General features: G+C 50.4%; 4 protein-coding genes across 4 annotated transcripts; all 4 read right to left on the minus strand.

The window, feature by feature from the left end:
- Nucleotides 1-7,170: 7,170 nt before the first annotated feature.
- On the minus strand, nucleotides 7,171-7,563 carry LOC138646164 (histone H2A type 1). The gene has a single exon (XM_069735627.1). It carries the CDS (start codon nucleotides 7,561-7,563, stop codon nucleotides 7,171-7,173), a length of 393 nt encoding a protein of 130 aa, XP_069591728.1.
- Nucleotides 7,564-9,424: 1,861 nt separating this feature from the next.
- LOC138646015 (histone H2B 1.1) lies at nucleotides 9,425-9,805 on the minus strand. The gene has a single exon (XM_069735491.1). The coding sequence runs from the start codon at nucleotides 9,803-9,805 to the stop codon at nucleotides 9,425-9,427; it is 381 nt and encodes a 126-aa protein (XP_069591592.1).
- A 7,782-nt stretch (nucleotides 9,806-17,587) lies between these two features.
- LOC138646016 (histone H3) lies at nucleotides 17,588-18,075 on the minus strand. The gene has a single exon (XM_069735492.1). It carries the CDS (start codon nucleotides 18,045-18,047, stop codon nucleotides 17,637-17,639), a length of 411 nt encoding a protein of 136 aa, XP_069591593.1. The 5' UTR covers nucleotides 18,048-18,075; the 3' UTR covers nucleotides 17,588-17,636.
- Nucleotides 18,076-20,021: 1,946 nt separating this feature from the next.
- On the minus strand, nucleotides 20,022-20,712 carry LOC138646165 (histone H1C-like). The gene has a single exon (XM_069735628.1). The coding sequence runs from the start codon at nucleotides 20,676-20,678 to the stop codon at nucleotides 20,022-20,024; it is 657 nt and encodes a 218-aa protein (XP_069591729.1). The 5' UTR covers nucleotides 20,679-20,712.
- Nucleotides 20,713-20,884: the final 172 nt, after the last annotated feature.

Raw genomic sequence — 20,884 nt, forward strand, 5'->3', positions numbered from 1 at the left:
ATAGGAAGGAAAACACTGAGGCCGGAGCTGGAGGCGCCTGTTATATGTACAGGCTTACTGCGCACTGATTGGCTGCTGAGCTGCACCGTTCTGAGCTTCTATTGGCTGACACTGGACATAAACCCCGCCTCCTCCCAGCTGAGTCCGGGTGAAGCACCGCTCTCTCCTTGTGCTTCCCTGCCCGGGATAAAAGCCCTTTACCGGCTAACACCGGACAGCAGAGCGCGCTTCCTCCATCGCCTCTCCTTCTCCAACATCTCCACCGGCCATTTGTAGCCGTCACTAGCAGAGATGCCGGGAAAGAGCGGAGAACAAATCCCGGGATCATCGCCGCCGTCCTCCCGATCTGCACCTCACTGTGTACCGGGGAGATAAATCTGCTGCGGGAGCTCGTTCCTCCTATTCCCGGCTCTTGTCACCATCACAGGGATCTTTACTCCAATGTCTATCGTACAGGGAGCTGATTGTACGATGTGGGGACGAGCTGGAGCTGCTGAGAACCCAGAAGGGTAACACAGGCGACGGCCTCCGCTGACTGCCCCCTCCCTGACCTGTGATATCACTGTACCCCGTATGTGCAGAGGATTGGGGGGACACGTGTTCCACATCAGTAGATGATCCACATCGGTGGCTGAGTGCAATCACCTGCCTGATATCTTGTCTTAGTGGTGGGAAAGAGCTCTGATGAGGCGACAGCTGCACAGTGCGACTCCCCAACCAAACACATGAACATCTCAGGGGAGAAAACTGAAATATTAACGGATGTATATGACCCCCACTATTATGCAAAAGGGGAATATTGGGAGAAGAGCGGAGACACAAAATCCAGCGTCTACACAGAGAACACAGCTGTATATAGTATATATAGTGCACAGCATCACATCTGCACAGCCCAGATCAGCAGTGTAATAAGTGCCACTGATAATAGAGGAGAGGGTACAGTATATACAGCAGAGTGTACAGTATATAGAGCAGAGTACACAGTATATAGAGCAGAGTGTACAGTATATAGACCAGAGTGTACAGTATACAGAGCAGTGTGTGCAGTATATACAGCAGAGTGTACAGTATATAGAGCAGTGTATAGTATATACAGCAGTGTACAGTATATAGAGCAGTGTATAGTATAGTATAGTGCGGTGTGTACAGTATATAGAGCGGTGTGTGCAGTATATACAGCAGAGTACACTGTATGTAGACCAGAGTGTACAGTATATACAGCAGAGTACACAGTATATAGACCAGAGTGTACAGTATACAGAGCAGTGTGTGCAGTATATGCAGCAGAGTACACAGTATATAGAGCAGTGTACAGTATATACAGCAGTGTACAGTATTTACAGCAATGTACAGTAAATAGACCAGAGTGTACAGTATATAGAGCAGTGTACAGTAGTGCGGTGTGTGCAGTATATAGAGCAGAGTATACAGTATATACAGCAGAGTACAGTATATAGAGCAGAGTGCACAGTATAAAGAGCTGTGTGTACAGTATATACAGGAGAGGGTACAGTACATAGAGCAGTGTGTACAGTATATAGAGCACTGTACACAGTATATACAGCAGTGTGTACAGTATGTAGAGGAGAGTGTAGAGTATGTACAGCAGTGTGTACAGTATATAGATCATTGTGTGCATTATATAGAGCAAAGCGTTCAGTATATAGAGCAGTGTGCAGTATAGTGCGGTGTATATAGAGCAGTGTATACAGTATACTATTATTATTTTTTTATATAGCACCATTGATTCCATGGTGCTGTACATGAGCGGTGACCTCCCAAAGTGTAGAGGAACAATTCAAGAGTGTGGGGTACTTATTTCAGAATTCGGGGGGGGGGGGGGGGTTAACGGCCCGGGGGGGGGGCATTTTTTTGAGGGGCATTACTTGTGGGCAAGGTCAATTTGGGGGGTCACAGCTCAACCCGGTTTTGGGCTATCAACCCCAAATTTTCAGGGTGTGTAGAGTACCCCTAGCGAACCAATAGTGTAAAAAATTGAGGGTGGCACTTTGAGGGCACCCCAAAACTAATGCCCCCCCACCCCCAAAAAAAAAAAAAAAAAAAAATGCCCCCCTCCCATTAACCTAAAAATTCTGAAAAAAAAATAGCCCAACTAATGAATTGTTCCTCTACACACTATGAAAATTTGACGTCGATAGCCCCAATCTGGGCTGAGCAGTTACCCCCCAAAGCTGCCCTGCCCATTGAAGCCTATCGCGCGCAGGGTCACTGCCCAGCCTGGTTTGTGCCTACCGACCCCACATTTTCAGGGTGTGTAGAGGAACAATTCAAGAGTGTCGGGTAATTTGTTCAGAAGTTTGGGGGTCGGGAAGGGGGGCATATTTTTGGGGTGATCTCAAAATGCCCCCCACATTTTTGCAGCACTGGTCCACTAGAGCTATGGGTACGCTACACACCCTGAAAATGTGTGGTTGATAGCCACAAACAGGGCTGAGCAGAGACTCCCCAAAGTGACCCTGCCCATTGAAGTCTATGGTGCGCAAGGTCACTGCTCAGCCCGATTTGGGTCTGTCGACCACAAATTCTCAGGGTGTGTAGAGGAACACTTTAAGAGTGTGTGGTAATTTTTTTCAGAATGTTTTGGGTCAACCGGGGCATTTTTTGGTGGGGCACAACGTTTGGGTTGCCCTCAAAAGCCCCCCAAAGTTTTACACCACACCTCCTTTGCTACATATCGAAGTATTGGCAATGCTGATGAGTATACTGGACCCCGCGATCACTTGGCTGGATGTGGGAATGTGCAGAGGAAAAATGAGGATAATGAACGGGATTACAGCAGCACCCCACATGCGGATGGTGGTGCCGAGAAAATCTAGTACATCAGCCTCATTCTGGAGAGGTGCTGACATGAAGGATTGATCAGCTCTCCGTGAGAGAGAGCGAGAAAGAAAGAGAGAGAGAAAGCCTGATGTGACGCTACCGGGTCTCGGGTGGGGGAAGTCGCCGGTTCTGTAAAGCGAGTGTGTAGTGGGGGTCAGCACACACACGGCGACTAAGGAGTTAAATGGAGGCGGATATTCCTGTATCTGGGATTGGTCGGCGCCTGCGGATGTCTCTCGCTCATTGGCTGATTACAGATCCGTTGATGGTTTTGAATTTCCCGCTCAATATCTGTTCTTTGTCCGTCGGATTATTACCGGCCCCTCTGCTGGAGCGGCGATCGCCGATAATACCGGGTCCTGTCCTCCCAGCTGTCTGCCCCCAAACACGGGGATCGGTTTGCTTATCGGTTGCCATTAATATTCTGGGGAGGTTATAATAGTCTTCAGAGGCGCCTTCCATCCGAAACATTAGTGTCCAGGACGTGGTCATCACATAGGAGTCTCCGTACCCGGTACACAGGGCGTCCGTCTATCCAGCTGCCTCAGACAGCCACATTCCCTGTGAATATTCGCTGCCCCCTGTTCAGTATAACATCAAGTAGCAGAATCAACACATTCATCTCACGGCAGGACTGTAGTAACCGCATCACTCCGGGGTTTGTACTGTGTGCATAGAGGGGCCTCCGGGAGGCAGTGTGCGGATATATCCCCCATAAATCTGTGAGGTTTGAGATCAATAAGAAGAAACCGCATCACCCGAAGTTTGCGGTGCCGGCTCTAGTATGGAAAGACGGGGAGGAAAATAAGAGGGGAGAGTAGAGAAGACACGTCCCAGGCTGTGACCGATACTACAGGCAGCCGCACGGGGGATATTGTGCCCTGCAGAGACGCTGCGCCCGATACTAATCAGCGCCCAATAAAAGCAGGATCTTAGGACAACATCTTAACAGATTTAGAAAACGCCGGGAGTTGCTCCGTTATTAGAGCTGTAGAGGGATCTGCTTGGGAAAACCAGGTTAGTCTTTCTAGGTCAAAATATTGGAAAAGACCCTAGTCCCAGATCACACACTGCGGGCACATCCCAGAATCTGGATAATGCGGTTTCATTCCTTCGACCGGGAACCCACAGCATTAGTGGCTCAGTAAAGGTTCTAAACGATATATTAACTTTATAACCACCAGGAACCAGAGCGCAGGAATAGGAAGGTGCAGCCTCTCACTGAGATGTGGGTGGCTCTGAAAAGAGCCTTTGGGTTGTGAAGACAGAAGAGAACACAATTAACCTCCGAAGCCGTAGAGAGTGCGGCCCTGGCGCTTGAGCGCGTACACCACGTCCATGGCGGTGACGGTCTTCCTCTTGGCGTGCTCGGTGTAGGTGACGGCGTCACGGATCACGTTCTCCAGGAAGACTTTCAGGACACCGCGAGTCTCCTCATAGATGAGGCCAGAGATGCGCTTGACGCCTCCTCTGCGAGCTAGACGGCGGATGGCAGGCTTGGTGATGCCCTGGATGTTATCACGGAGCACCTTCCTGTGCCGCTTGGCGCCGCCCTTCCCGAGACCTTTTCCTCCTTTGCCGCGACCAGACATCTTCTGCAGTCAGTGAGCAAAAACTGATTCCTGGACAGCACGGACTGCTCCTTTATATGGAGGAAGAATGGACCAGAGAGAGAACTGCAGAGATGACGCACTTCCGGGACGGGTCTTCCAGAATCTACATTTGCCCCTCCCTTCCTCTGCTGATTGGCTGACCACAGAACTGTTGGGACGTTTGAGTTTCCCGCTCATTGGTCATATTCTGCAATTATCTTCCCAGCTTGTATTTTATGCAATTTCTTTCCCTTGTGACTAAAGATATCCCACATATTTTCATCACCGTTCCAGATCATCGTGGTTCATACCATCCACAATGTATGATGCCCCCACTTATCCCGCACACAGTATGCTGCCCCCAAAGTTATCCTCCACATAGTATGATGCCCCCTACACAGCAAGATAACCACACAGTAGGATGCCCCCACAGTTACTGTTTAAGGGTATGATATCCCCAGTTACTCCGAAAACAGTATGATGCCCTAAGTTACCCCCCCCCCCCCCCCCCCCAACACACACACACACACACACACACACAGGAAATATGCTGCACCCACAGTTACACCCTATACAATGTGATACCCCCAGAGCGACCCATCCTCAGTGTAATGTAATGATTAACAATTGTTCATGTTATGGTGAAAGTCTTCCATTAATGGAGATTTGGAAGGGTGAAAGAAGCAAGAGAAATTAGAAGAGATATTTCATCAGATCAACATCTGGTGATGAAATGTTCATTTTTGCCATTACCTCATGTACAAATCACAAACCAGAGAGACACATTTTTATGCAGTTTTTTATATATCATGTTATGCTTTAGTAATGCAAAATCACATGACTGGGCCTTTAATTGTAAAGTACAAATTATTAGGGGTTTTTTTGCTTCTTTTTCATTGTTTGTCTTAATGTGAAAACTGTACTGGCAGCAAAAGGGTTAAAAAACCAGTGTAACAGAAAAATGATCCCTACTACATTGCCCTCTATAGTGCCAGAGGCATTTACTCTCTTACAACCAGGACTTACTTCTTAGGCGTTAGGGCAGTGAACCCATTAAATGCTGCAGGTCAGTTACTGAGTAGCTGTATGATGGCTCCTGGGTCCCAGTAGGGCACTGTATGAAATACCAGGTCGGATCCACTGCCAATTACAGCACAAAGCCATTTTTGGCAGTGAAATCTGAGTAAGAAAAGTCCCTTCAACATCCACACCAGTAGCAATATGCATCGTGCATCCCCCCATAAAGTGGTTTTGACGTCCTGCAGCAGTGACAGGGGAGTCTAGCGAAGATAATCGCTGTTTTTCGGCAAGGAACATTCCATGTTATCCAAATCAATTTTCTTTATGACCCCAGTGGCCCATTCTGGTGGGCGCTCCTGCCGGCCCCAACAACGTCCCCGTCTGCCATTTGCGTTTCTTTTATCGTGTGCTCCAGCCAGTCTCTTCCATGCTGTTCGGAGGGATCAGTGTCCCCATTGCAGTTTGGGCTACACAGCGAGAAGGATTTCACAAGCCTTTAATGCCACTGGCCGGTCACAGTCACACAGACAAGTCAATAAGGCCGGAAAAAGCCCGACTCTTTCACATGTAACCAGAGCGTCGGAGATGGAACCTGAGCTTCTGCTAGATGGCAGCCCTATAGTGTAAGGGCACGTTAGGGACGGCCCCATCTCCAATATTTGTGACATATACACATATAGGAATCCTTAGCCAAACAGTAAACACCTTTACCAAAGTCACGGTTTGTTTCGAAGTCCGACAGCCGAGCAGGTGCGTTTGGAGGTCTGGCAGCAGGGCAGCGCATTTCGAGATCCAACAGCTGTGGAGGTGCGTTTCAAGATCCGACAGCCAACGAAGAGTATTTCGATGTCCGACAGCCGGGTAGATGTGCTTCGAGGTCCAGCAGCCGCGGCGGAGTGATTCGAGGTCCTGTCACGTAGATATATATCCAGTTAGTGCAGTGTACGGGGGAACACAGGTGTTGGTTCTGCCCCGTATATATATATTTACAGTGTATACATTGTTTGCGGTGTATAGGGAACACAGCGCTACCGGGGCCTGGGGTGAAGGTGCCGCATCTTTGGATACTCTGATGAGAGATCAGCTGGAACACGGAAAATAAGAAGTTAAATGGAGGAGACACGTCTGTGTACCTGATGTACGTAGATGTCTCTCCTCCATTTAACGTCCTATTTTCAAGGCTGAGCTTTCCCAAGGCTGCCCGCTCATTGTCTTATCACATGATCCTTTGGGGGATTTGAGTTTCCCGCTCATAATCTCTGGAGGATTATTACCGGTCACTGCCGATAGCGGAGATCACAATCCGGTCACACCCGGAACAGCGCGGAGTCCTGTCCTCCAGAGCCGCCGCACACGGGATCGTCCTCCGAGAGAAGGCGCCGTCACTGATGTGGAGGAGAATCACCCGCCCGGTCCCGATACTCCGGGACCTGCTAACTACATGTAGACCTCAGCGCGGAGTATCAGACACTAATGAGGGGACATTTCCTGCGAGCTTGGCAGACGACACTCCCACCTGAGGGGTCTGAGACTTCATGTGGGATTGACCCATTCATCTCCTATTATTCTGTGGATATGTGCACCAACAATGGCGGCAATGGTGTATGTACCATCAGCCTCATGTGAGGACCCCGAGATAGGCGGCGCCGGCTCTTGTGGTGACGGTGTGGGTGGCTCTTAGAAGAGCCTTTGGTTTTGTAGACATTGGCGGCAGCGCTCACTTGCTCTTGCTCGCCTTGCTGCTCTCGGTCTTCTTGGGCAGCAGCACGGCCTGGATGTTGGGCAGGACGCCCCCCTGGGCAATAGTCACACCACCCAGCAGCCTGTTCAGCTCCTCGTCATTGCGCACCGCCAGCTGCAGGTGACGGGGGATGATGCGGGTCTTCTTGTTGTCCCGGGCAGCATTGCCGGCCAATTCCAGGATCTCAGCGGTCAGATACTCCAGCACAGCGGCCAGATAGACCGGAGCGCCGGCGCCGACTCTCTCAGCGTAGTTGCCCTTGCGGAGAAGCCTGTGCACACGGCCGACTGGGAACTGCAGTCCTGCCCGGGATGAGCGGGTCTTGGCCTTAGCTCGGACCTTTCCTCCTTGTTTGCCGCGTCCAGACATGATAGCGATAACGTCAGATAACAAATAAAGACCGAAAATCGTGTGGAGAAGAGACTGTGCTGTGTGGCCTTATATAGTCTGCTGCTCCGCCCTCCTCTCCTGTCATTGGATGACTCTGAAGCTGGCCAATGGGGAAGAGTCTTGAGGAACCGCCAATGAGCTGCCGAGGGCGGAGCCTATTATTGCTCCTTGCTCAAATTAGTTTCTCACCCAATAGAAAACGTTCGCTTTGGACCGAATAGATAAGGGGTGAAAACAGATATTTGTCTTGGAGCAGAAGGAAGTGCAGAAATATTCTGTTGATTTGTAGTTTGCACTTGTTGAATTTGTGTCTACTATCAGCCATAAATTGCACTGACAGTCTGGTGGGTGAGGGGTTAATCCCTGTCAGTGCTTCTCCTCCGCTCCATCTGCACAGGAGGCGGCTCCTCACTCACCCGCTTATTACCCTGTGTAGATTCCCTGTGGTGTCCGCGCTGATCCTATCACAGCCTAACTGAGACAAGTCTCCTATGTTCTGCCCGGAGCCTGATGTGACGCTGCCGGGTCCCGGGTGGGGGAAGTCGCCGCTTCTGTATTGTATGATACAATATTGTTCTGCTCCAGGAAGACATCCAGGCCTCTCTTGAACCCCTCGACTGAGTTCGCCATCACCACCTCCTCAGGCAAGCAATTCCAGATTCTCACCGCCCTAACAGTAAAGAATCCTCTTCTATGTTGGTGGAAAAACCTTCTCTCCTCCAGACGCAAAGAATGCCCCCTTGTGCCCGTGGCCTTGGTATAAACCTTGGTATAAACAGATCCTCAGCGAGATATTTCTATTGTCCCCTTATATACTTATACATGGTTATTAGATCGCCCCTCAGTCGTCTTTTTCTAGACTAAATAATCCTAATTTCGCTAATCTATCTGGGTATTGTAGTTCTCAATACCCAGATAGTGGTAATGTTCTGAGCAGGGACACTCCGCAATCTTCTACACATGATCGTACATTTCCCATCACAGAGGGATCTGCTGGGAAGGGCAGAATTGGTCTTCCCTGAAATGTCTCTTGTAGGATATGTCCCTGACCAGTATATCGTCTGCACAGTACTGATTGTGACGGGAAAGGGACGATCTGATCGTCTCCAGGTCAGGCACACGGGCACATCACAGCATGTGGAGAACACGAATCAGTCTCTATATCTATGAGTGGAAACAGGAGCGAATACTGCACCGCTAACCTGGAAATCTGCAGACTCCTGTGTGGGATGTAAGAGAGCAATGATCGCTCAACACAAGCAGATTTCCCGATATCGGTCCTGGGAGCACGTGTCATATGAAGACAAAGGACGGAAAAAAGCGGGAACTTTAAACTTTTTACCATTGGAAACATTAGCTCCTCCCTCTGCTGATTGGCTGAACACAGGACGGTTAGGGGGGTTTGAATTTCCCGCCGCTTCTAAATGTAATGACGTCATTTACACTGTAAAAAGAATTCAATTAGGCTCTAGATCAACTCCACCGACCACCACAAATGGCTCCTGTTAACGGAGAAAGGAGAGTAATGAACGAGACCCCAGAATGCCGAGATCTGTGCAGCAAGGGGTTAAATAAGTCCCTGAATACACATCAACTCACTGAGCAATGCCCAGATTATTCCTGAGGTTTTCTCACCATCTCCCTCGTCATCAGACGCAGAGCCCCGGGCGGTGCGAGCAGAAACCTCGGGGAGACGGGAGAGGACACCGGAGCAGTGTGGGTGGCTCTTATAGTGAGGGTGTAGGTGGCTCTTATAGGGAGGGTGTGGGTGGCTCTTATAGGGAGGGTGTGGGTGGCTCTTAGAAGAGCCTTTGGGGTGAGGAGCGGAGCACGGAGCCGATCACTTGGCGCTGGTGTACTTGGTGACGGCCTTGGTGCCCTCGGACACGGCGTGCTTGGCCAGCTCTCCGGGCAGCAGCAGGCGCACGGCGGTCTGGATCTCCCGGGAGGTGATGGTGGAGCGCTTGTTGTAGTGAGCCAGGCGGGAGGCTTCCCCTGCGATGCGCTCGAAGATGTCGTTGACGAAGGAGTTCATGATGCCCATGGCCTTGGAGGAGATGCCGGTGTCGGGGTGGACCTGCTTCAGCACCTTGTACACGTAGATGGCGTAGCTCTCCTTCCTGCTCTTCCTCCGCTTCTTGCCGTCCTTCTTCTGAGTCTTGGTCACGGCTTTCTTGGAGCCCTTCTTGGGCGCAGGCGCAGACTTGGCGGGTTCAGGCATGATAACACCGGTCTCAGCACAAGTGAGCAGAATAATGATCCTGCTCCTCCAAGAGCGGAGGAATTTATAGCCCGGCCATGCAGATGAGCGCTGCTGTCAGACCGCCGTGCTATTGGGTGATGATGTCATGTGACCAACGGGAACGTCAGACGCTCCGCCCACTGCAGCTGATTGGTGGTTCTCCAACTGATATTTCGCTTTTCAGCACCCTCCATATAGCGCTGTAAAACACGTATAATGCTGAATACATCTAAATAGTGCTGTGAAGCGCCATATACCGCAGTGCACCCTCATATAGTGCTCTATGTGTTAATGTAGCTCTGTTTACCCTTCATGTGCTGCAGTATACTCCAATATAGTGCTGCTATTCATCTGTATAGTGCAGAGTGCCCCCATATACTGCAACTTACTGACAAATGACTGTGCCACTTCCAGAGCTCGGCCGTCATGGCCCTGCAGGAGGCCAGCGAGGCTTATCTGCTGGGGAGTCTGGGGATGTACTAGATTTTCTCGGCACCACCATCCGCATGTGGGGTGCTGCTGTAATCCCGTTCATTATCCTCATTTTTCCTCTGCACATTCCCACATCCAGCCAAGTGATCGCGGGGTCCAGTATACTCATCAGCATTGCCAATACTTCGATATGTAGCAAAGAAGGAGTGGTGTAAAAATTTGGGGGGCATTTTGAGGGCAACCCAAACGTTGTGCCCCACCAAAAAATGTCCCGGTTGACCCAAAACATTCTGAAAAAAATTACCACACACTCTTATAGTGTTCCTCTACACACCCTGAGAATTTGTGGTCGACAGACCCAAACCGGGCTTAGCAGTGACCTTGCGCAACACAGACTTCAATGGGCAGGGTCACTTTGGGGAGTCTCTGCTCAGCCCAGTTTGTGGCTATCATCAACCCCAAATGTTCAGGGTGTGTAGCTCTAGTGGACCAGTGCTGTAAAAATTTAGGGGGCATTTTGAGATGACCCAAAACATATGCCCCTCCCCACCCCCAAACTTCTGAACAAATTACCCGACACTCTTGAATTGTTCCTCTACACACCCTGAACATTTGGGGTCGATGGGCACAAACTAGGCTGAGCAGTGACCCTGCGCGCGATAGGCTTCCATGGGCAGGGCAGCTTTGGGGGGTAACTGCTCAGCACAGATTGGGGCTATCGACTTCAAATTTTCATAGTGTGTAGAGGAATAATTCATGAGTGTGGGCTATTTTTTTTCTGAATACCTTGCTCTATATACTGTACACACTGCTCTAGATATTGTACACTGCTCTATATACTGTACACACTGCTCTATATATTGTATACTGCTCTATATACTGTACACTGATTTACATACTGTACCCTCTCCTGTATATACTGTACACACTGCTACTGTACACTCTGGTCTATATACTGTGTACTCTGCTGTATATACTGTACACACTGCTCTATATACTGTACGCTCTGGTCTATAATACTGTACACTGCTGTATATACTGTTCACACTGCTCTATATACTGTACACTGCTCTAAATACTGTACACACTGCTCTATATACTGTATATACTGTATATATACTGTATATATTGCTGTATATATACTGTATATATACTGTATATATTGCTGTATATACTGTACAATCTGTTGCACAGTCTGTATACACTGCTGTATATACTGCATACTCTGCTCTATATACTGTACACACGGCACTATGCTATACACTGCTCTATATACTGTACACTCTGGTCTATAAACTGGACACTGCTGTATATACTGTACTCTGCTTTATATACTGTACACACTGTTGTATATACTGTAGACTCTCCTCTATTATCTGTGACACTTATTACACTGCTGATCTGGGCTGTGCAGATGTGATGTTGTGCACTATATATACTATATACAGCTGTGTTCTCTGTGTAGACGCTGGATTTTGTGTCTCCGCTTTTCTCCCAATATTCCCCTTTTGCACAACAGTGGGGGTCACATACATGCATGAATATTTCAGTTTTCTCCCGAGATGTTCATGTGTTTGGTTGGGGAGTCGCGCTGTGCAGCTGTCGCCTCATCAGAGCTCTTCCCTCCATTACAGGCCGCAGCGGTCACAGCTTCACACTGGGTAAGACACGATATCAGGCAGGTGATTGCAATCAGCCCCCGATATGGATCATCTACTGATGTGGAACACGTGTCCCCCCAATACTCTGCACATACGGGGTAGAGTGATATCACAGGTCAGGGAGGTGGCAGTCAGCGGAGGCCGTCGCCTGTGTTACCCTTCTGGGTTCTCAGCAGCTCCAGCTGGTCCCCACATCGTACAATCAGCTTCCTGTGCGATAGACACTGGAGTAAAGATCCCTGTGATGGTGACAAGAGCCGGGAATAGGAGGAACGAGCTCCCGCAGCAGATTTATCTACCCGGACACACAGTGATGTGCAGATCGGGAGGACGGCGGCGATAATCTCCGCAATTTCTAGGCGTTTCCACTAGTGACGGCTACAAACGGTCGGTGGAGATGATGGAGAAGGAGAAGCGACGGAGGAATCGCGCTCTGCTGTCCGGTGTTAGCCGGTAAAGGGTTTTTATCCCGGGCAGGGAAGCACAAGGGGAGAGCGGAGCTTCACTACCTGCCAGCCCTTATGCCGAAGTGATCAGATTCTATTCTGTGTAATCCGCTCATGTAACCAATATTGGCGGAGGCTGCGGGGAGTTATAGATTTCATGTCTTATAAAAGCAGCTCAGCGGGTTATCGATTGTGCAGAGGTGTCAGTATGTGCATGTATATATGTGTATGTACATACCCCATACACCCTTGTATCATTTACCAAATAGTACCGTAACAATGAACAGCATCAGCGGTTCCAGCTCCATAATGCAAACAGGGGGCAGCACAATAAGATGGGGGCAAACACCAGTATATGTCAGGACTCGGGAGACTTAATGTTAGTCAGATAGGAGCTCTGCACTTCCGCAGCCATTTAATCTCATTCAATGAGCCACCACCTCCTCCCCGCAGAGCTGTATGATCAGTGCCACCACCTTCTCCCAACAGAGCTGTATGATCAGTGCCACCACCTCCTCCTCGCAGAGCTGTATGATCAGTGCCACCACCTCCTCCCCGCAGAGCTGTATGATCAGAGCAACCACCTTCTCCCCACAGAGCTGTATGATCAGTGCCATCACCCACTCCCCGCAGAGCTGTATGATCAGTGCCACCACCTCCTCGCAGAGCTGTATGATCAGTGCCACCACCTCCTCCCCACGGAACTGTATGATCAGTGCCACCGCCTCCTCCCCGCAGAGCTGTATGATCAGTGCCACCACCTCCTCCCCGCAGAGCTGTATGATCAGTGCCACCACCTCCTCCTCCCTGCAGAGCTGTATGATCAGTGCCACCACCTCCTCCTCCCCGCAGAGCTGTATGATCAGTGCCACCACCTCCTCCTCCCCGCAGAGCTGTATGATCAGTGCCACTACCTCCTCCCCGCAGAGCTGTATGATCAGAGCAACCACTTCCTCCCCAGCAGAGCTATATGATCAGTGCCACCACCTTCTCCCCACAGAGCTGTATGATCAGTGCCACCACCTTCTCCCCTTCATTGTCTGTTCTAGTTATATGGAGATAATGGTCCTTGTATGCAATGTCCAGTAATGATTCCCGAGAGCAGCAGACGCTCCCTGAGGACCCATCTATGCCCAGCAGAGGACACTCATAGCCAGAGACCGGTACCGGGAGTTCCCTCTCCTCACGCTGCAGAACAGCAGAGCGGGCTGGGGACTAGTGACCGGTGTCACCCGCACTCAGAGCAGCCTGCAGCTGAAGGAGGAATCCCCCCTAACAAGGAATGTGCCAGTGACACCCTGACAGCGGAGAAAGGACAGGCAGAACACGCAGCAGCCGGGACTCTCCTCGCTGCGAGCTCCGGTACACAGAGGGGGGCAGGAAGTTCCGGGCTCAGGAGACGGGGACATCACCTGCCATGGGGTGTAAGGGGATGATCTGTAGCGCTGCATCTAATTATTGGGGGAAGCTCATTATCACTTACCAGACGCATTCAGGTGACATTAATGAGCCGCAGGCAGCGAGGCCGCCGAGTACTGTCCTCAATGGGGAGCAGCATTATAACAATGAGAATAACTTGCCCCCACTGTGATTTTCTTGTTATACGAATTGACGGTTTACTTTATTTTAATAACACTTGTATTGCAAATGACAGAGATCATAAAACTTAGATATAACCTGTTTCTTCATATGAAGATTTACATTCACAGAACATTTATTATCTTCCCGTAGAAGATAATGACAACAGCTTAGATGGATAAAACCATAAGCAATGGAGAAAGAACACAGAGAAAGAATTCCAAAACCTGTCATTCCTCAGTTGCTGGAGCTGTAGAATGATGGGCTGCACAGATTTTAGAGGATCATCTCTTCATTGTAATAGCTGAATCATTGGAATAGTGATATCCAGCAGGAGACATATGTCAGGACTAATAGTAACAATGCAACAATGAGGCAGACTGAGGTGTGCACTGACTTGCAGAGAAGCAGCAGTAGTCTGAAGAAGCTGACAATTAAGAACAGCTGTGTACAACCATCTCCTATCTGTAAGCCGCTAGGAAATTAATTGTTAAACACTTATCTGCTTTTGGAGGCAAAAAAAGACGCTAAATGCTCCTGAGTAACCTCATATCTTGTATTTTACTAACATGTTTTTCTTTTCCCTTATTTAGGCTATTCAATTTTAGTTACCATATTACATTTCTCCTGTAACTCTGACCTGCTTGGACTGTTGTCTTTTCCTACACTTTTATCATATTTGATCCTTTTTCTTACCCTATTAAAATTTATATTTACCGTCCCTCTTTTATTTATGTCTGATATAAAACTGTTTGTGTGTATTGATTATACTTTAAAAAACAAAAAAAACTACAAATCGCTCTGAGTTCAGTGGCTTTTTATTCCAGCTCTTGCTCCATGGATCGTCCGATACTTTGTGGTCTCGTATTAATTGAAGTTTATGATTCTCACTTTGTTTCTCCAAAGAAAACATTTATTTATTAAATGACTCCACGGTGATTTGGAAGGTGATTACAGGAGATTGCTGTTGGTGGACTTTATATCACATCACAAGAAGCTGCGGAAACTACAACAAGCGGGAAATTCAAAATTCCTACCCGCCCTGTGTGCAGCCAATCTGCAGAGGAAGGGGAGGGGCTAACGTTAACCGTTTAGGAACGTGGAGTTCCCGCTGAGTGGCTGATGAATTTTCCGTTTTTTGTCTTTCTGTAGTTTCAGGACGATCAGATGTCCGAAAAGTGTTTGTGTGGAGCGATCAATGGTCACTTGTGTCCCATACAGGAGTTTATATATTTCCAGGATCAAGGGAGAAGTATCCGCTTTCTATAATAGAAGGTGCAGAACTTTGCGACTATAGTGACTCCATCAGACCAGCAATATTCAGTGCAGGGAATATACAGAAACGAGGTCATGCAGATTAGAAACAATCTTAAAATTGGGGTGGGGAGTCTAAAATGCTGATTAATGTTATCTAGGGAAACCTACTATAGAACTGTAAACTCCTGCAGTGAGAAGAATAACAGGAAATATCGCAGAGTAGATGGGCGCCCTGTATGGTCACATATGAGCATTCTTGCCGCATCCAGTCCCATCACACATCAATATCTTTGCGGATTATTCTAGTATTGGTCCTGATCAGGGCGCACAGGGAAGAGGGGATGAGATTATTACATTTCCGCATATATGTATTTACTCCCCCACACACTGCAGACTGAGCCGCGAGTGACCCAGAGACCAGATGTTACCGAGCACAAGTGATCCCTCCGGGCATAATTATATGTGAGGAATGAGCTCGTCTTGAGGGAGGATTTAGTGGCTCTGAAAAGAGCCTTTGTGTTGTGGTCGGTGCCGGGGCAGATCTAAGCTCTCTCCCCACGGATCCGGCGGGCTTGGGAAAACCAGGTTTGTCTTTCTAGGTCAAAATATTGGAAAAGACTCTGGTCCCAGATCACACACTGCGGGCACATCCCAGAATCTGGATAATGCGGCTTCATTCCTTCGACCGGGAACCCAAAGCATTAGTGGCTCAGTAAAGGTTCTAAACGATATATTAACTTTAAAACCACCAGGAACAAGAGCGCAGGAATAGGAAGGTGCAGCCTCTCACTGAGATGTGGGTGGCTCTGAAAAGAGCCTTTGGGTTGTGAGGACAGAAGAGAACACAATTAACCTCCGAAGCCGTAGAGAGTGCGGCCCTGGCGCTTGAGCGCGTACACCACGTCCATGGCGGTGACGGTCTTCCTCTTGGCGTGCTCGGTGTAGGTGACGGCGTCACGGATCACGTTCTCCAGGAAGACTTTCAGGACACCGCGAGTCTCCTCATAGATGAGGCCAGAGATGCGCTTGACGCCTCCTCTGCGAGCTAGACGGCGGATGGCAGGCTTGGTGATGCCCTGGATGTTATCACGGAGCACCTTCCTGTGCCGCTTGGCGCCGCCCTTCCCGAGACCTTTTCCTCCTTTGCCGCGACCAGACATCTTCCACGTAGTCAGCCAAACACGATGACTGATCAGCGCAGAGTCCTTCCTTTATATAGAGAGTGAGCGGACCGGAGCGAGAACTGTACAGATGACGCGTTTCCGGGGCGAGATTTCTGGTACTGAATTTGCAGTTAGCCCCTCCCTTTAGTCTCTGATTGGTTGAGCACAGAACAGTTGCTAATTTTGAATTTCCCGCTTATTGTGCTCTTATTTCCCCGCTTCTCTATTCTTCTCATCTCGGCGCCGCTGCTAGATCTGTTGGTTATTTCGATTTTTTTTCATTGTTATTTATGTTGCTAGTTTCCAGCTTCTGCCAAATGTTAGCTAGTAGAATAAAAAATATATTCTAGGGACAATAATCTACAGAAAACTCGTGATCCCCGGCAGTCACTCATCATTACACGTGGTGCCGGACTGGCGGCCATTACCGGTCCCTCAGAGCAGGGAGCTGCATGTAACCAGTCACCCTGCGGCTCCAGCCCTGGAGAAGATGGGAAAAGTCAAATATACGAGAATTGCTTAACGACCCACCCACCACAAATGCGACCATCGCAGCACACGGGGGAGGGATCTGCTCAGACCAGTGTCAGGCAGAATAGATCACATAAAGGCGTCATCACCGATCTGAGGGACAAATGAGGTTATTAACAGAAACTAAGCGCAGAGATCTCCGATCCGAACAAAAGAGAACAACCTAAAGCCGCAAGACTGAGGAGGCGGCACTAGGACCCAGCGCGTGAGACAGCAGATTGTGATCGGTTATGATCCTCAGGAGCGCGAGCAGCAAATGAGCGGGAATTTCAAATCCACCAGCGGATCGGTAAATGACCACAAAACATCAGCATAAAGAACCGTTCTCAGGAACCGACCAATCACCGATTACTTTTACTCCATTAACTCAATAGTGACCGCGTTCCTGCAGATCCACCCCATTTACGTCTGCACTGTATAGGAACCGCACATCCACCACCGCAAACCCGGTTGTGCACTGTACACACTTTACGCGGTCCTTATAACACGTCGGTTTTGTTATAGATGTCGGACACTTTTGGACTGGGCGAGAATAGAGAATGTGCAGAGCGATAACCAATATCGCTGATCACCTGCAATATCGGAAGCAGCAGCCTCCGTCCATTTAACTGATCGACCGTGCCTGCGCTTCGTACACTGAGAATACGCGCAGAAAAGGGACTGCTCAGGAATCGGCTCATTTGGGAGAGACTTTGGTGGCTCTGAAAAGAGCCTTTGTGTTGTGGTCGCAGCCGGGGCAGATCTAAGCTCTCTCCCCACGGATCCGGCGGGCCAGCTGGATGTCTTTGGGCATGATGGTGACCCTCTTGGCGTGGATGGCGCACAGGTTGGTGTCCTCGAACAACCCCACCAGATAAGCCTCGCTGGCCTCCTGCAGGGCCATGACGGCCGAACTCTGGAAACGCAGATCGGTCTTGAAGTCCTGGGCGATCTCCCTCACCAGGCGCTGGAAGGGAAGCTTACGGATCAGCAGCTCGGTGGATTTCTGATAGCGGCGGATCTCACGGAGAGCGACTGTTCCCGGCCGGTAACGATGCGGCTTCTTCACTCCACCAGTGGCGGGAGCGCTCTTCCTGGCGGCTTTAGTGGCCAGCTGCTTGCGGGGAGCTTTCCCTCCGGTGGATTTACGAGCGGTCTGCTTTGTTCTTGCCATGGCTCCGTATAGACGTGTCGGGCACAGATGTGATAAGAGGAGCGGCGGGAGCAGGGTATTTATGCTCCGGGGCGCGTCCTCATTGGTTTCTGGGAAACACGCCCCCTGCGCTCCACTGGCTCTTTCATGAAATAAAGTGGCCAATAAGGGTTGATTTGTTTGACCAGTCATTGTTATTATTCCCGCCCACTAATCCCGCCCCTGAAGTCCCCGCCTCTTCCGTGATGCGTCTGTCCTCAGATCACTCATTTGCCGCTTGCTGGAGCAGCTGATGTATTTGCGTTCAAATGTCCCCGTGTATAGCGCTGTACAGTGCAGCTCCCGCAATATCGACAGATCACACAAACCCCCCATCCTGAGACTGCGCCCAGCATCAGTTATATTACAAACATTAGAAGTCCGAGAACTAATCATACAGCTCTGCGGGGAGGAGGCGGTGGCACTGATCATACAGCTCTGTGGGGAGGAGGTGGTGGCTCTGATCATACAGCTCTGTGGGGAGAAGGTGGTTGCTCTGATCATACAGCTCTGCGGGGAGGAGGTAGTGGCACTGATAATACAGCTCTGCGGGGAGGAGGTAGTGGCACTGATCATACAGCTCTGTGGGGAGAAGGTGGTTGCTCTGATCATACAGCTCTGCGAGGAGGAGGTGATGGCACTGATCATACAGCTCTGCGGGGAGGAGGTGGTGGCACTGATCATACAGCTCTGCGGGGAGGAGGTGGTGGCTCTGATCATACAGCTCTGTGGGGAGAGGTGGTGGCACTGATCATACAGCTCTGCTGGGGAGGAGGTGGTTGCTCTGATCATACAGCTCTGCGGGGAGGAGGTAGTGGCACTGATCATACAGCTCTGCGGGGAGGAGGTAGTGGCTCTGATCATACAGCTCTGCGGGGAGAATGTGATGGCTCTGATCATACAGCTCTGCTGGGGAGGAGGTGGTGGCTCTGATCATACAGCTCTGTGGGGAGAAGGTGGTTGCTCTGATCATACAGCTCTGCGGGGAGGAGGTAGTGGCACTGATAATACAGCTCTGCGGGGAGGAGGTAGTGGCACTGATCATACAGCTCTGTGGGGAGAAGGTGGTTGCTCTGATCATACAGCTCTGCGAGGAGGAGGTGATGGCACTGATCATACAGCTCTGCGGGGAGGAGGTGGTGGCACTGATCATACAGCTCTGTGGGGAGAAGGTGGTTGCTCTGATCATACAGCTCTGCGGGGAGGAGGTGGTGGCACTGATCATACAGCTCTGCGAGGAGGAGGTGGTGGCACTGATCATACAGCTCTGCGGGGAGTGGGTGATGGCACTGATCATACAGCTCTGCGGGGAGGAGGTGGTGGCACTGATCATACAGCTCTGCGGGGAGGAGGTGGTGGCACTGATCATACAGCTCTGCGGGGAGGAGGTAGTGGCTCTGATCATACAGCTCTGCGGGGAGAATGTGATGGCTCTGATCATACAGCTCTGCTGGGGAGGAGGTGGTGGCTCTGATCATACAGCTCTGTGGGGAGAAGGTGGTTGCTCTGATCATACAGCTCTGCGGGGAGGAGGTAGTGGCACTGATAATACAGCTCTGCGGGGAGGAGGTAGTGGCACTGATCATACAGCTCTGCGGGGAGGAGGTGGTGGCACTGATCATACAGCTCTGTGGGGAGAAGGTGGTTGCTCTGATCATACAGCTCTGCGGGGAGGAGGTGGTGGCACTGATCATACAGCTCTGCGAGGAGGAGGTGGTGGCACTGATCATACAGCTCTGCGGGGAGTGGGTGATGGCACTGATCATACAGCTCTGCGGGGAGGAGGTGGTGGCACTGATCATACAGCTCTGCGGGGAGGTGGTGGCACTGATCATACAGCCCTGTGGGGAGGAGGTAGTGGCACTGATCATACAGCTCTGCTGGGAGGAGGTGTTGGCACTGATCATACAGCTCTGCGGGGAGGAGGTGGTGGCTCTTATAAGAGCCTTTGTGGTATCAGAACAGGGGCTGCAGCTTATTTCTTAGCCGCGGGCTTCTTGGCTTTCGCAGCCTTCTTAACCGACTCTTGGCGGGTTTGGCCGCCTTCTTAGCCGGACTCTTCGTCACCTTCTTGGGCTTGGGAGCGGCTTTCGGCTTTTTGGGGCTCTTGGCCGCTTTCTTGGCAGCTGCGGGCTTCTTGGCCTTTTTCGGGCTCTTCTTGGCCGCGGTCGGAGCCTTCTTGGGCTTCTTCGGAGATTTGGCGGCTTTCTTGGCAGCAGCGGGTTTCTTAGGTTTGGCCGCAGCTGCTGGCTTCTTCTTGGCCACTTTGTCCTTCGTCTCCTGCTTCTTGTTCAGCTTGAAGGACCCGGAGGCGCCGCTGCCCTTCACCTGGAGGAGGGCGCCCTTGGTGACCAGAGACTTGACGGCCAGCTTCAGGCGGCTGTTGTTCTTCTCTACATCGTATCCTCCGGCAGACAGAGCCTTCTTCAGGGCGGCCAGAGACACCCCGCTGCGCTCCTTGGAGGCGGACACGGCTTTCACGATCAGCTCGGAGACGCTGGGGCCGGAGGGTTTATTGCTCTTCTTGGCAGCAGATTTCTTCGGCTGCTTCTTGGATTTGGCGGCCGGTTCTGCGGGAGGGGGAGCGGCGGCTGGCGCGGTCTCTGCCATCATGTGCTGCGGAAAAACAAAATGAAAATATTTCCTGATAGGAAGGAAAACACTGAGGCCGGAGCTGGAGGCGCCTGTTATATGTACAGGCTTACTGCGCACTGATTGGCTGCTGAGCTGCACCGTTCTGAGCTTCTATTGGCTGACACTGGACATAAACCCCGCCTCCTCCCAGCTGAGTCCGGGTGAAGCACCGCTCTCTCCTTGTG

The sequence above is a fragment of the Ranitomeya imitator genome, chromosome 7, assembly GCF_032444005.1.
Source record: "Ranitomeya imitator isolate aRanImi1 chromosome 7, aRanImi1.pri, whole genome shotgun sequence".
NCBI classification, from domain to species: domain Eukaryota; kingdom Metazoa; phylum Chordata; class Amphibia; order Anura; family Dendrobatidae; genus Ranitomeya; species Ranitomeya imitator.

What these genes read in the sequence shown, in the direction of transcription:
- LOC138646015 (XM_069735491.1), bottom strand. Translation starts at nt 9,805, where the DNA reads ATGCCTGAACCCGCCAAGTCTGCGCCTGCGCCCAAGAAGGGCTCCAAG.
- LOC138646016 (XM_069735492.1), bottom strand. Translation starts at nt 18,047, where the DNA reads ATGGCAAGAACAAAGCAGACCGCTCGTAAATCCACCGGAGGGAAAGCT.
- LOC138646165 (XM_069735628.1), bottom strand. Translation starts at nt 20,678, where the DNA reads ATGATGGCAGAGACCGCGCCAGCCGCCGCTCCCCCTCCCGCAGAACCG.
- LOC138646164 (XM_069735627.1), bottom strand. Translation starts at nt 7,563, where the DNA reads ATGTCTGGACGCGGCAAACAAGGAGGAAAGGTCCGAGCTAAGGCCAAG.